Source organism: Podarcis gaigeae, assembly GCF_964106915.1.
Source record: "Podarcis gaigeae genome assembly, chromosome: Z".
Taxonomy (NCBI): domain Eukaryota; kingdom Metazoa; phylum Chordata; class Lepidosauria; order Squamata; family Lacertidae; genus Podarcis; species Podarcis gaigeae.
In genome coordinates, this window is record NC_139691.1 from 8919128 (window position 1) to 8933920 (window position 14793).

Below are 14793 nucleotides of genomic sequence, written 5' to 3' on the forward strand. Positions count from 1 at the left end.
CGGCCAACAAAGTGAGATGAGCGCCACAACCCCAGAGTCAGTCACGATTGGACCTAATGGTCAGGGGTCCTTTACCCTTTACCTTTAAGGGACCTTAACCCCTAGGGGTTGGCTTCTATGCCCAAGAGACAGCACCCCCACAGCATCCTACCGCCTCCACCACTGGTGAAGAAGCAGTGTTGGCTGTTTCTGGCAAGATTTCATGTGCTCCATGAGATCTCTCAAGATCTCACCAGAAGCCGGCATGACCGCTGCTGCTTTATGGGCACCACCACACAACCCAGGAAAGGGAGGTTTTGGTAGGAGTGGGGCAGGGCGGCGGCACCTCCCTGTTTCACTTCAGGTAGTAAAAAGGGAAGGGTTGTATTAAGTAGTGGGTGGACATAGCAGGTGACACAGAGATTTCTCCAAGTAGTTCTTTATAAGTAAGCTGGAACTGAACTGAACAGCAAACAGCTCAGCCGGCCTGCTTTTATAGGCAGCCGGCTGTCAACAATATAACAACAGCCCAGGGTTTCCCGCCTAAATTAACTTAGATGGACCTGAGTGAAAACTATATGCACAATACCCCCTGGTGGCCAGAGTGAGAACTTCAATACATAACAGGTTGTCCCTGCGTTAGGCCATGCTTCCATGGCAGCCATCTTGTGACTGGCGCCCACAGCACTTTCTCAAAATTCAAAATGCACCCACTAGTCCTCCATAAAAGTCACCAACCTCTGTTCTAGGCTGACAGTAATTTTTATACCAATTGCCAAATTCTTTTGGAGGGGGTGTGACTTTGCTCACATCTTGCTCACACCATTTGGGCCTTGCTCACACCTTGACTCTCTGCTCTTCAGACCCCCTTCCCCACGAATGGCCGCAGCCAAGCCCAGCTGGACTTGGAAGTGAACTCCATCAGTGATGAGACTGGAGAAGAGGGAGAAAGCAGCCTTCCGGAACCACTCCGGCACATGCAAGCCCAGGTGGAAAAGGACTTTGATCACCTCCTGGACCAGTAAGTGTATAAGTTTTGTATATATGGGGTGAATGTCTTTTTGATGTCGGAGAAAGACCCCCCCCAAAAAAATCCTTCAATAATCTTTTAAAGGTTTACAGCCTTTTCACTCTTTAAATAAAAATGATCTCTGCATCATGCTGTTGTTCTAGCATGGTAGAATGTATCCCTTTGGATTTCTGAACTAATTGATCGTTGCTGTGATGTTTTATCCTCTAGGACCCCATTATTTTTTTAAAAAAAATAATTTTTATTAATTTTCACAACCAACAAAAGACAAGAAAGAAAACAACAACGCACACAAAAAAAGAAAAGAAATAGACATATACAAAACACAAAAAGTGTGACTTCCCCATACCTCCCTTACACTGCATCCTTGTTTTGCAATTTTTCAGCAACCCTTTAGTCCTTTTTTCTATTTGTATCTCTCTCAAATTTCTTAACATTATTATTTACAGCTGTAATTCTCTGTTTCTTATCCCCTGACATCTTAACAGTCCACAATCTTACAACAATTTTTAAGGTATAATTTAAATTTTTTCCAGTCCTCCTCCACTGTCTCTTTCCTCTGGTCACGGATTCTGCCGGTCATCTCCGCCAGTCCCATAAATTCAGTCACCTTCATCTGCCATTCTTCCAGAGTGGGTAGTTCTTGCGTCTTCCAATACTTTGCCAGAAGAATTCTTGCCGCTGTAGTTGCATACATAAAAAATGTCCTATCCTTTTTTGGTACCAGTTGGCCAACCATACCCAGGAGAAAGGCCTCCGGCTTCTTTGAAAAGGTCCACTTAAGGACTTTCTTAAGTTCATTATAGATCATTTCCCAGTAGGCCTTAATCCTTGGGCAGGTCCACCAAAGGTGGTAAAAGGTTCCTTCAGACTCATTACATTTCCAACATTTGTTATTGGGCAAATGATAGATCTTTGCAAGCTTGACTGGTGTCATGTACCACCTATAGATCATTTTCATTATATTCTCTTTTAAGGCACTACATGCCGTAAATTTTATACCAGTGGTCCATAACTGCTCCCAGTCAGCAAACATAATGTCATAACCAATATCCTGTGCCCATTTAATCATAGCTGATTTAACCGTTTCTTCCTGTGTATTCCATTTCAGCAGCAAGTTATACATTCTAGACAGATTCTTAGTATTGGGTTCTAACAATTCTGTTTCTAACTTCGACCTCTCCTTCTGGAATCCTACTTTCCTGTCTTGCTTAAATACCTCATTTATCTGATGATAATGTAACCAATCTCGGACTTTATGCTTTAGCTTATCATAACTCTTAAGTTTAAGCTTTTCACCATCTTGTTCTAAGATTTCACAATATTTTGACCAATTGGTGTCCATGTTAAGTTTTTTCACTGCCTTAGCTTCCATTGGTGACAACCACCTGGGGGTTTTACTTTCCAACAAATCTTTATATCGAATCCAAACATTATACAATGCTTTCCTAACAATATGGTTTTTAAAGCCCTTATGCACCTTTACCTTGTCATACCATAGATAAGCATGCCAACCAAAGTTATTGTCATACCCTTCTAGGTCCAAAATGTCTGTGTCCTCAAGAAGTAGCCATTGCTTCAGCCAGCAAAATGCTGCTGATTCATAATAGAGTTTTAGGTCTGGCAGGGCAAATCCCCCTCTATCTTTTGCATCTGTTAAAATCTTAAACTTTATTCTGGGCTTTTTGCCCTGCCAGATAAATTTAGATATATCTTTCTGCCACCTCTTGAAGCAGTCCATTTTGTCCACAATCTGTAATGTCTGAAATAAAAACAACATTCTCGGCAATACGTTCATCTTGATAACAGCAATCCGGCCTAACAAGGAAAGTCTCAGCCTAGACCATATGTCTAGATCTTTCTTCACTTCTGTCCAGCATTTTTCATAATTATCTTTAAATAGATTCACATTCTTAGATGTTAAGTTCACCCCCAGATATTTCACTTTTTTCGTTATTTCCAAGCCGGTTTCACTCTGAAATCTATCTTTTTCTTCCATTGTTAAATTTTTTTCCAGCACTTTTGTTTTTTGCTTATTCAATTTAAATCCTGCCACTTGACCAAATCTCTCAATTAACTCTAACACTCTTTTAGTGCTAGCGTCTGGCTGTTGCAATGTTAATACTAGATCATCTGCAAATGCCCTTAATTTATAATGTTTTGCTCCGACCTGTATTCCTTTAACCAGCTGGTCCCTTCTAATCATATTCAACAAAACCTCCAGGACAGATATAAAAAGCAGAGGGGATATTGGGCATCCCTGTCGTGTACCTTTTTCTATTGGAATTTCGTCCATCACAACACTGTTCACAATTAGTTTAGCTTTTTGTTCAGAATATATTGCACCTATACCATTTTCAAAACCCTGGCCTACCCCCATCCCTTGGAGATTCTTCTTCATAAAACTCCAACAAATGTTGTCAAAGGCTTTCTCCGCATCCACAAAAATCAATACTGCTTTCTTATTGATGCCCACCTCTAATAACTCCAAAATGTCTATAATATTCCTCACATTATTTGACATATGTCTTCCTGGGAGAAAGCCTGTTTGGTCCTTATGAATCTCCCCTGACAATACTCTCTTGAATCTTTTTGCTAAAATGTCTGCAAAAATTTTGTAATCCACATTTAATAGTGATATAGGGCGGTAGTTCTTAACCTGATTTTTCCCAGTCTCTGTTTTCGGTATAAGTGAGATAAATGCCTCTTTCCACGATTCGGGAGCTTTTTTCCCCTCCAAGATTTGGTTACAAACTTCCTTCAATGGTTGTATTAACCATTCCTTCAGCACTTTGTAGTATCTCGCAGTCAAGCCGTCTGGTCCTGGTGATTTCCCCAATTGCATATTCTGAATGGCACCCTCTATTTCTTGTTCCGTAATTTTCTCATTAAGGATCATTTTATTCTGTTCTGAAATCCTTGGTAGTCCATATTTTCCAACAAATTCTTCTATTTCTTGTTCATTTACTGGCCCTTGTGCATACAATTTCTTGAAAAAGCTTTGGAAACAGTTACTTATCTCATTCGGTCTAGTGATAATTTTCCCATCCACTTCAAGAGATGTCACAGTATTCAATTTTTGTCTTTTTTTCAATTGCCATGATAGGAGTTTCCCACATTTATCTGCCGAATCAAATGTCTTTTGTCTCATTTGCTTTATTTTCCATTCTATTTCTTGATTCATCAGTTCCATGTATTGCATCTGATAATACTTTATTTCTCTCAATATCTCTTGAGACTTTGGTTTGGATCTCAATTTCTTCTCTCCTTCTTTCATTTTTTCCAGAATTTTTTCTTCCCTCTCCTTTTGTTTTTTCCTCTTTAGTGAATTCTGTTGAATTAGGAAACCACGCATCACGGCCTTACTTGCGTCCCATATTATTCTCTTCTCCACTTCTGTTCTCATATTTATCTCGAAATAATCTTTTAAAGCTTTTTGGGCCTTCTTATAGATTTCTTCATCTCTTAAAAGGGTGTCATTCATTCTCCATCTGAATGTTCCAGCTGTTGTTAGTTTCATCTCCATCTTTACAGCATTATGGTCGGAGCAAGTTTTTGGGCAGATTTCTGTTTTTTTAACTCTTGGTACCAAATTGCTAGAAATCCAAATTTGGTCAATTCTAGTCCATGTCATTTTTGCTTCGGAGAAGAAGGTTCCCTCTCTTTCTAGAGGGTTCCTTGTTCTCCAAATGTCTATAAGGTCCATGGTGTCAGTCATTTCAAAAAAGGTCTTTGGTAGTCTCCCATCCTTAGATATTACAAGTCTTTGTGCTTTATCCATATTTGTTGAGACGACTCCATTCATGTCCCCCATCATCATGATTTTATAGTCCAAAAAGTCCACTAAAGTCTCATGCAACTTCTTAAAGAATTCCGCATAAACTCCTACTATCAAAAAATTTTCTCCTTGTATTTGGATTTCAAGTGCCAAATATCTTCCTTGATCATCTTTAAATATCATTTTTGGAGCCAGTTTTTCTTTTGCATAGATCACTACGCCTCTTTTTTTAACCTTGTCTGATGAGATAAATTCCAGTCCCAATCTCCTATTTGTCAGAAGCTTCCTGTGTATCCTGGCAATATGGGTTTCTTGCAAACATATTAAGTCCAATTGTTCTTTCTTTAGAATATGAAAAACTTGTTTTCTTTTTCGGGGAAGGTTCAAACCATTACAATTCCAACTCAGAAGTTGCAGAGACATCTTTATTGATGGGTATCTTTTCCACCGACTGCACCAAGCTGTTGTTCCTCGTCAATTGGTGCTGGACTAAGTCCAAAATTTTTTTGCTTACTTTTAAATCAGTATTATGCCCCTCCCAATAACTGTGCCCTTCTGCAAAGAATCCTGGGGATTGTACCGTATTTTTCGCCCTATAGGATGCACTTTTCCCCCTCCAAAAATGAAGGGGAAATCTGTGTGTGTCCTATGGGGCGAATACAGGCTTTCGCTGAAGCTTGGAGAGCGAGAAGGGTCGGTGCGCACCGACCCCTCTTGCTCTCCAGGCTTCAGGAAGCTATCAGCAAGCCTGGGGAGCCTGTGGGAGTTCCCGCAGGGCTCCCTAGGCTGCGGATAGCAGCCTGCCGCCCGGCGCGCAAGACGCCCTGAAGCAGAGCGCCCCTCGCGCTGGGCAGACATCCGCAGCGTGGGGAGCGCTGCGGGAGTTCCCGTAGGGCTCCCTACACTGTGGATAGCAGCCTGCCGCCCGGCGCGCAGGGCGTCCTGAAGCAGAGCGCCCCTCGCGCCGGGCAGACATCTGGCAGCCCCACAAGCTTGGGGGACAGTGGGGAGGCGCAGCGCCGCCATCCCGCTGTTCCTCGACCTGGTTTGGAGGCTGGCGCTGGGAAGAAGCGCGCTTCTCCCCAGCGCCAGCCCCACAAGCTTGGGGGACAGCGGGGAGGCGCAGCGCCACCATACCACTGTTCCCCGACCTGGTTTTGGGGGGGGAAATAAAGGGGAGAAATTCCTTTATTTCCCCCCCAAAAAAAACTAGGTGCGTCCTATGGGATGGAGCGTCATATGGGACGAAAAATACGGTAGTTTGTGCTTAAAGTCCTTAGGAGACCCCCGGTCCCCTCAGAGCTACAGTTCCCAGAGTTTCTGGAAAGGGAATTGATTGTTAAACTGAGAACTGTAGTACTGAGAGGGGAACAGAGGTCTCCTTAGACCTCTCTGCCCCCTTAACAAACTACAGCTCCCAAGATTCTTTGGCAGGAGCCATGACTGTTTAAAGTGGTAAGGTGCTGCTTTAAATGTATAATTCAGATGAAACCTATATCTCTACTTTGAATGGTTGGTTGATATATTGGGTTGCTTCCAGTGAAGTTCCAGTGAAGTGAATGTGCCTAAGTTAATCGTGTCCATCAATTCAAATTGGCCTACTCTTAGTAGGACTGGCAGCGACTAATATTCAGTTTCAGTTCATCTGGTTTCAGAAGGCTGACAGACCCAAGCTTCACCTATTGTCTCTTGTCCCACAGCTACAACAGCTTCAAATCTTTGCCAGAGGCTCTGAGCTTAGAACAGCTGCACCTGGACAGACATTACTCACCCCCAGATGAAGCAGATGGTGCAGCCATAACGGATGTTGGGACAAAGGAAGGCTCCCACTGGGTGGTGTCTAAAGCTAGCAAGACCTCCTGCACACCTTCAACCTTGCAGTAAGTCATCCAGGAGAAGAAACCACACTTCAGCCATGCCCTAATTATTTCATAGGTCAGGGACCTGTGGCCCTCCAGATGTTGCTGGGTTGTGAGGAATATTGCTCATCCCACAACATTGGCCATGCTTACTGAATCTGATGGGAGTCCACGGCATCAGGAGGGCACCACATCAGCTCTCTTTATCTATCCTGAACCTTCCAACAATCAGCTTCATCATAGGCATCCAATGAAGTTGAACGGTGGAGTATTTCAGACAGATAAAAGAATAACCTTTACGCAGCATGTAGCAATACATTCCCACAGGAGGCAGTGATGGCTGTCAACTTGGATGGCTTTTATTAAGTACAGTGGTACCTCAGGTTAAGAACTTAATTTGTTCTGGAGGTCCATTCTTAACCTGAAACTGTTCTTAACCTGAGGTACCACTTTAGCTAATGGGGCCTCCCGTCGCACAATTTCTGTTCTCATCCTGAAGCAAAGTTCTTAACCCGAGGTACTATTTCTGGGTTAGCAGCGTCTGTAACCTGAAGCATCTGTAACCCGAGGTACCACTGTAGTGGGTGGACATAGCAGGCGACCCAGAGATTTCTCCAAGTAGTTCTTTATAAGTAAGCTGGAACTGAACTGAACAGCGAACAGCTCAGCCGTCCTGCTTTTATAGGCAGCCAGCTGTCAACATGGTAACAACAACAGCCCTGGGTTTCCCACCTAAATTAACTTACGTGGACCTGAGTGAAAACTATATACACAGTCCCCCCTGGTGGCCAGAGTGAGAACTTCAATACATAACAGCTTTACAAGAGGATTAGACAAAGTCATGGAAGACAAAGCTATCAACAGCTACTAGCAATGATGGCCATGTTTTGCCTCCACCGCTGGGGGCAGTATGCCTCTGAATGCAAGTTGCAGGGAATTGCGGGAGCAGAATTGCACTCATGTCTTGCTTGTGGGCTTCCCATAGGCTTCTGGTTGGCCATTCTGGGAGGGCAGGATGCTGGACTAGATGGGCTATTGGCCTGATCCAGCAGGGTTCTTATGTCCTTAACTGCCTCTGGTCTAACCACTCTGCACATTGCCTTGGAAATATTGGTGGGAGACCTTTCACAGACCACCACGATGCCTGCAAACATTCTGGGATGTGACTAAACTTAGAAGCAGGGGGGCTTGCTTTTCCAACAAAGATGCCTTTGCTTTCTCTCCCTCTTTCTTCCCCAGAGTTGGACAAAGGAGCTTTTTATTTTAGGCTATTTTTATTTTCAGTTCTTTCTACTCGATAGGGCTGAATTGGCAGGGCAGATGCAGGGGCGGAGACTGTGGGAGCAGAAAAAAGGAGAAACCGAAGGAAATAGGGGAGTGGGGGAAGGGGACGAATTTGATGGGAAGGGAGTGAATGTGAAGCCTGGAATCACATGGGGTGAAAAGGAAGGGGGAGATAAATGTGTATGAAATCTCTTTCTCCTTTCCTTTCCTTTCCTTGCTTGTTTGTAGGATGCCCATGGCTGCAGCTTGTAGCTTCCCTGCTTATGTAAAACATAGTGCCCGCTTCTATAACCCATGCAAAAAGACAGTTTTGTCATTTGGGCACATGAAAGCACAGATCCTACTTTAGAAGTCTGGGAATGAAGGGCCTTCTTAGTCTCTGGGTTCTGACAGGAACAGACTCTCATAGCCTGGCTTGAAAGCCCTTGCAGCAGGTTTGGATTACTCCTTCTCTTCCCAGATCCCCACATGGGGATTAAAAAAAAAGTGATGTTGCTAACTCCTAAATGTGTGGTGGGGCTAATCCACCTTCTTCTCCAGGATGAATGTTCAATAAGAAAAGCATCTGAACATGCCCTAGGCCAAGGGTTGCAAATTCTTCATCCCTGACTTACATAGCTGTCAACGTTTTCCTTTTTTTAAGGGAAATTCCCTTATTTCTTTTTTTTATTTTTTTAACATATATTTATTAGCAATTTTTAAATTTAGTTACAGCTCCAATAAACAATACCATATAACATAGTCTTCTTAACTTCCTTGAACTCCCTCACGTCTCCCACTCCTGCATTCCTAGCCCCAAAAATTTTTTTTCAGCAAATTTATCCCCTTATTTCAATTCTTATTATCTGATTTTCCAATATTATATCTCTAATTTTAAATATCTTTTACTCTAATCTTTAACAATTAGATATAACTTAGAACTTTTCCAACAATTTGTCTTTTCTTCAATTTAACTTATCTTCATATATCACTTCCTCTATCTCAATGGTGCCCAGTTGTTTATATTCTAGCATCCACCTTAACATTCATATAATTTACAGGGGAAATTCCCTTATTCCGAATAGTATTCCTCGCAAGAAAAGGGGAAAGTTGACAGCTATGCTGACTTAGCAGCTGCCATCTTGAATGTTGGACTTTTCAACAGCCACTGGCATCTTCTGTGTTCCTATTCCCTGAGCTATATTCTTGAAACTGCTGAGAGATTACCTTGGAAGTAGGGGCAGTCCAGAATGTGAAAGGCTGTTGACAGCAAAGCCTTCGTATGTTACTTTCCCCAAAAGCCTTTATTTGTTTTGTTTCCTTAAAGTGAAGCTGCACCTTTGACCCGATAGCTTTGTTCAGAAATCTGCAAAACTAGAATGTGGCCGGAATAGGTCAGACAACCCATAAGCCTCTGCTGAGTCCCCCCTTCTCTCTCTTCCTGCTCCCCCATTTCTAATAGGCAGACCCAACAGATGGAACCTTCTGAGCAGCTTTTGAAGAAGTCCCAGCAGGAGGAAGTGCCTGACCAGACCAGCTGCTCACCATCCATCCAGCAGGAGGAGGAGCCAGTTCCTCAGTGTTCAGCTGAACAAAAATGTCCATCGACTCCAGTTCCAAAGGCCTCATCATCTAGGAGGCAGCAGAAGCACCTGTCGCCACAGAGCAGCATGGTCAGTGTGGCGGACAGTGCTGCTTCTGATCACACAGCCAATAAGTCCCTCCCGAAGACAAACACAGGATTGCCTGAGGTAAGCATTGGTTAGTGGGGAGGAGGCTGTCACAATGGAGCAGTGGGAGAAAACATTTTTCACCATGAGGGCCACCTTCCTTTTGGGGCTTTCTGGGAGCCATGTGCCAGGGGGTGGGACCCAGAGTGTGGGAAGAATCTGGGACCTGGTGTCCTCCACGTTTTATTGAGATTTGACTCCCATCATCACCAGCCAGCAAGCCTAGAGAAATGAGGAGTCCCTGGCCCAATGACCAGGTATGGTAGGAATGCTACTTCTTAAGAGCAGAGCAGGGGGAAGAACCTGTGGTCCTTCAGACATCATTGGATTACAGCTCCCATCATCCCTGACCATTGGCCATGCTGGCTGAGGTTGACAGCAGCTGGAGTACAGAAACATATGGAGAGCAACTGGATCCGCATCTCTGCTCAGGGGCCAATGAAAGCCCTGAGAAGCAGCTCTCCTCTGCTTGGAGATAGGACTGGAGAAAGAGGTTTGGGACTGGGCAGACCTCATTGTGTTCTGGATGTTATGAACAGGAGCACAGTGAAACTTGGAGGCTGAAGTAATTTGGGAATGGTGCAACTTGAGTCCAAATTAAATCAATTTTAGGAGCCCCTGTTCTGAATAGAGATGGGAGGGATCTTGCCTGTCCTTGCTTGTAACCCATGGAGTGAAACATACAGCCATATGCTATGTATTCTAAGCCGAACCTACCTCACAAATTTGTTGTGAGGATAAATATTGGGGTGGAGATGTCCTCAACTTCATGAAGGAAATACCAAATAAAAATGTTTATATATATCCTTTGTTGCCTCAAAATACGGTTCTTTTTGAGGAAGTTCAGGCAATCATTTAACCGCCTCAAGGATAAGGTATATTTTTCAGTCTGTGGGCCACATTAATTTCTGGCAGCCTTCCAGGGGCTGCGTGCCTGTGATTGCCTGAGTCGGTGGCAAATGTGGGTAGAACAAAGGAAGTAAATTTTTCCCTTGTACAGTACACTATTTTATACACACTCACTCACATAACTCTCTCGATTTTCCATTCAGGCAAGCCAGAGGCACTATTAAAATCCAAGGAAATGTCCCAGGCAGGAAAAACACCCAAGAAGGATGCAAATATGGGCCCATCAGGGAGTGGGGGTGGCCTCAGAAGAGTCCTGATGGCCAAGTAGAAAGGCTTGGAGGACTGCATTCAGCCCCTGGACTTGAGGTTCCCCACAACATCTTTTTCCTTCTCTTGCAGAATTTACGCCTTGTTTCCCCAGAGACAGACAGTGGATTTGTGGGATCAGAAGCCAGCAGGGTGTCCCCGTTGGCACAAATGCCAAAGCACTATACATCCAAGTTTAGGTATGAATCCTCCCTCCCTTCTTTTCCTATGAGCTGTGTTAATGCCCATAATTGTGTCCCTGAGTTGGCAGTGAACAGGAGGACGTATATAGAAGATACCTGAAGACAAAAAGTGGGTGAAACCAGGAACTGGGTGGGCATCCAGCAATATTCAGATAAAGGAAAGTGTGGTTGGAAGACCTGGAGCATGAAAATGACCAAACTAATTACAAGCTATTGGAAGTTTGTTTTTTAATATGTGTTAGGAGATTTGACCTCTTGTATCAGCTTTAGTTTGACTTACAGCAGAATCAGATTGCAATTCTAGACTTGCACACTTGGGAGTAAGACCAGCTGAACCCATTGGGGCTTCCTCTTGAGTAGACATGAATAGCATGGGTGAGGATTCTATGGTCTTGCAGGTATCACTGGACTCTTACCATCATCCTTGATCACTATCATGCTGACTGGGGCTGAAGGAAGTTAGGGTCCAAGGACATTTGGCTCTCCTCCTTTGCACTATTTTTTATTACTAGTGTTGCTATTATTTCATTGGCTTTTTATCCCATCCTTGCCTAGGAGCCAAGGACAGTTATAGAACATTATAAAAGACCCATGTCTTCACAGTCATTAAAACAGCTAAAACTACATCTCTTAAAAGCTGATTTGTAGAGGAAGTCCCTCAAAAAGAAGGGTACACTTTTTAAAATAGCATCTATTTTGCCTGCAGAATGTCCCAGGTTCAAACCACAGTATTTCTAGATAGGGCTGGGAAAGCTGGGCTAGAAGGACCCAAAGATCTGACTTGGTATAAAACAACTTTGTGTTCCCATTTCTTGTCAAGGTCCCACAGCATGCTGGGAAATTCAGCCTCTGTTGATGAAGACTTCGAAGCAGAATCTCTAAGGAAAGCGCCTGTCACACTGGAAACAGACAGGTCACCCAGGCACACACAATCAGACAATGGGATGCAGAGACAAGTCCTTTCCAAAGGAAGACCTTTCCAGCTTAACTCCCCTACCAGGTGGACCAACAGCATCGCCAGTGAGATGGAGCCAGGCATGGATAGTGGTGAGCTAAAAGCAGTTAATAGCTTTGAGCAGGAATGCCAGGTCATGTGCCTGTTCTTACTTGAGGTCTTTCCTAACATCCTGCCCCTCAGTACCTTGCTAGCTGCACTACCCTGAACATTCACTCACATAAAGCTCTAGCACATTCACACACATGCAGCCTGGCCAGCCTGTACCACCTTACCTGGATCCCCGAAACACCTTGCAGAGATCAAACAACACCCCTGAATCATGGACCTTTTGCACAGCCTAATGCTGGGTCAGCTGCAACATGTTAAACAGGTATTTGTTCTGTGCCATCGTAAGCACTTTCCCCGCTCCCTACATCCAGTTGCAGGGAAGGAGAGTTTGTCAAGAGTGGTGAGCACTGGAAACTCTGTGATGCACATGTTGGCTCTTGGAGTCACAGGGGAAGTGCTTCTACAGGTGAAAGTTCCCAGGTCCATTCCTTAGTATCTCCAGGTAGGGCTGGGAGAGAGACCCATGTATGAAGTCCTGGAGACCTGCTGTCAAGCAGTATAGGCAATACTTAGCTAGATGGACTAATGATCTGGCTCTGTATAATGCAGTTTCCAAAGTGGAAAGATCCATGATTCATGCATTGCTGTGATTCCTGGATTGCAGAGATGATGTTGTTGTTGTTTTATTAAGTTATTAAACTTACTAGTCGCTTATCGCCCCAAGGTGTCCAGGTGACTTACAGCAGGTGTACACACACACTACCATAGGGGAAGAAAAAAGAGAGGAAGGGTCATACAATACATCACTATATCATCTAGCATAACATTTATGGGAAAAAAAATACACCCACCATATAATTAATAACAGCCAATATTAACCATGCATAAATAATAAACAAAGAATACTCCCACCCACTAATTAGCAGATAAATAACTGTTTTCCCCCCCTTTTAAACTCCCCTCCCCACCCAGAAGTCTGGAATCAGGCCAGCTGTTGTGAACCAACAGTGGGTGGGTACCACATCCTCAACCCAGGGATGGTCCTGCTCCTCTCCTCTGCTTTTGCTAGGCAAAGCAGGAAAACGTTGGCAAAGGTTTTGCCTTCTTCACAGTTCATCCGGCTGCTGCTTATCTTCTGCTGCTACTGGTGGCCCTTGGGGGTCCCTTCTAACCCTATGATTCCATGATGTGTTTCTGGCTCTTTTCTCACCAGCTCACACAGACTCTGAGGCTGAGGCCCAGGCAGGACTTGAAACTTACAATGCACCTCCTGATGAAGGAAGACATTCTCCTAGCTCCTCTGCCGTTTCGCTGCCCCCAGACCAGACTCATGACTACAGTCTCCTTGACACCCGCGTGCACCGAGCGTAAGTTTCCTCTTTGGAAAGGTGGGGGCCCTGGGTGAGAAACACAATAGATCATAAATGAGGAACCTCAGGCCAAGGTGGCCAAAGCAGTCCCTCAGACCACTTTGTCTGGCCCTCAGAACTCTCCCCAGACCACACCCATCACTGGGTAATGGTGCTTTGTACCTTCCTCGAGTCTTTTGGGCAAACTGGAATGTGTCCATGAACTCCTACAGTGCTCCTCACTTCCCTTCATGGAGGATGGAGGGGGGATGTGCAAAGAAAAAAGCCAACTGAATAAAGCTAAAATCAGCATTCATTGCTCTGCCCCCTTTATGCTTCGGGTCCTACCACTATTATGTGGCCCCTGGAAGGTTGGCTGGAAGGGAGTGCAGCCCTCAAGGTGAAAAAGCAAAAGCTTCCCCTCCCCTGGTCTGTACTAACTGGCAGCAAACCTCCAGGTTTTTGGGTCAGTCTCTCCCAGCCTTGCCCAGAGATACCAGGGATTGAGCCTTCTGTATGCAAAGCAGATGTTCCACCACTGAGCTACGGCCCTTTCCTCCAGAGGAGAAGGCATCACTTTTAACCCTTTTTAGGGGAACATTTTCTCCATGCTCTGGCAAGCTTCAGCTACCAGCCTGGGAGCTTTCCATCATTCTTAAGAGCTAACTCCTGCAGTAAAAACATTCCATCTGCAAGCTGGTTATGCTTTGTACTTACTCTGTAAAAACTGTAAACAGAAGCAGCCTCACTAACTCCTGCAGTAAAAACATTCCATCTGCAAGCTGGTTATGCTTTGTACTTACTCTGTAAAAACTGTAAACAGAAGCAGCCTCACTAAGAGTGCAGTTGTTAGGATTTTTCCAAAGTGGATGCCCTATCACCAAGCTATGACCCTCCCACTATTGTGTGTACAATTTGGGTTGCTGGACATGTATAGCATGCCTAAAATTAATATCTCTTGTCATGCTAGGTCCTGATTTTAACTGATCCTGGGCTGGGGGTTGTTTTTGTCCCTTTAACAGCCAGGCTATCAGAGCTTTGCAGCATGAAGTCTCTAAGCTTCGCCAAGTCCTGGAGAAGACCCTCCAGCAGCCTCATGGTTATCCAAAGCAGCCACCCGCCGCACATACCTCTACACTCCAGATGCCAAGACAGGACAGGACCCGCCTCCCCAGAAGTGCCAATTCAATAGGGTAAGCAATGGGCAGAGCTTGTTCCAGGTTTGAGGGTAGCCCAGGCAGCCTCTCCTTTCTCCATCACTGTCTCCTGATGGCAGCCAGGGCGGGTTCATGTAAGGATTTTCCCACAATGCCTCTGGCAAAGCATTTCTTCAGAGAATGGTGGGGAGTTAAAATGGCTGCTAGATTCAGCTGCCTTATGCTACTTGGAGGGGCAGGCTGCTGGAGGGGCAGGCGCCAGAAACATACCTTACCTGGATGTT

At 44.5% G+C, this 14793-nt stretch overlaps 1 protein-coding gene across 4 annotated transcripts in view; it reads left to right on the forward strand.

Moving 5' to 3' along the window:
• Positions 1-14793, forward strand: part of AKNA (AT-hook transcription factor) — a 67715-nt gene that overhangs the window by 40014 nt on the left and 12908 nt on the right. For all 4 annotated transcript variants that reach the window (XM_083721594.1, XM_083721597.1, XM_083721595.1 and 1 more), the window contains exons 10-16: positions 843-1000; positions 6488-6667; positions 9372-9660; positions 10888-10994; positions 11818-12044; positions 13217-13370; positions 14375-14545. In XM_083721594.1, coding sequence (XP_083577720.1) covers positions 843-1000; positions 6488-6667; positions 9372-9660; positions 10888-10994; positions 11818-12044; positions 13217-13370; positions 14375-14545 — 1286 coding nt within the window. The remainder of the gene's footprint in view (positions 1-842; positions 1001-6487; positions 6668-9371; positions 9661-10887; positions 10995-11817; positions 12045-13216; positions 13371-14374; positions 14546-14793) is intronic.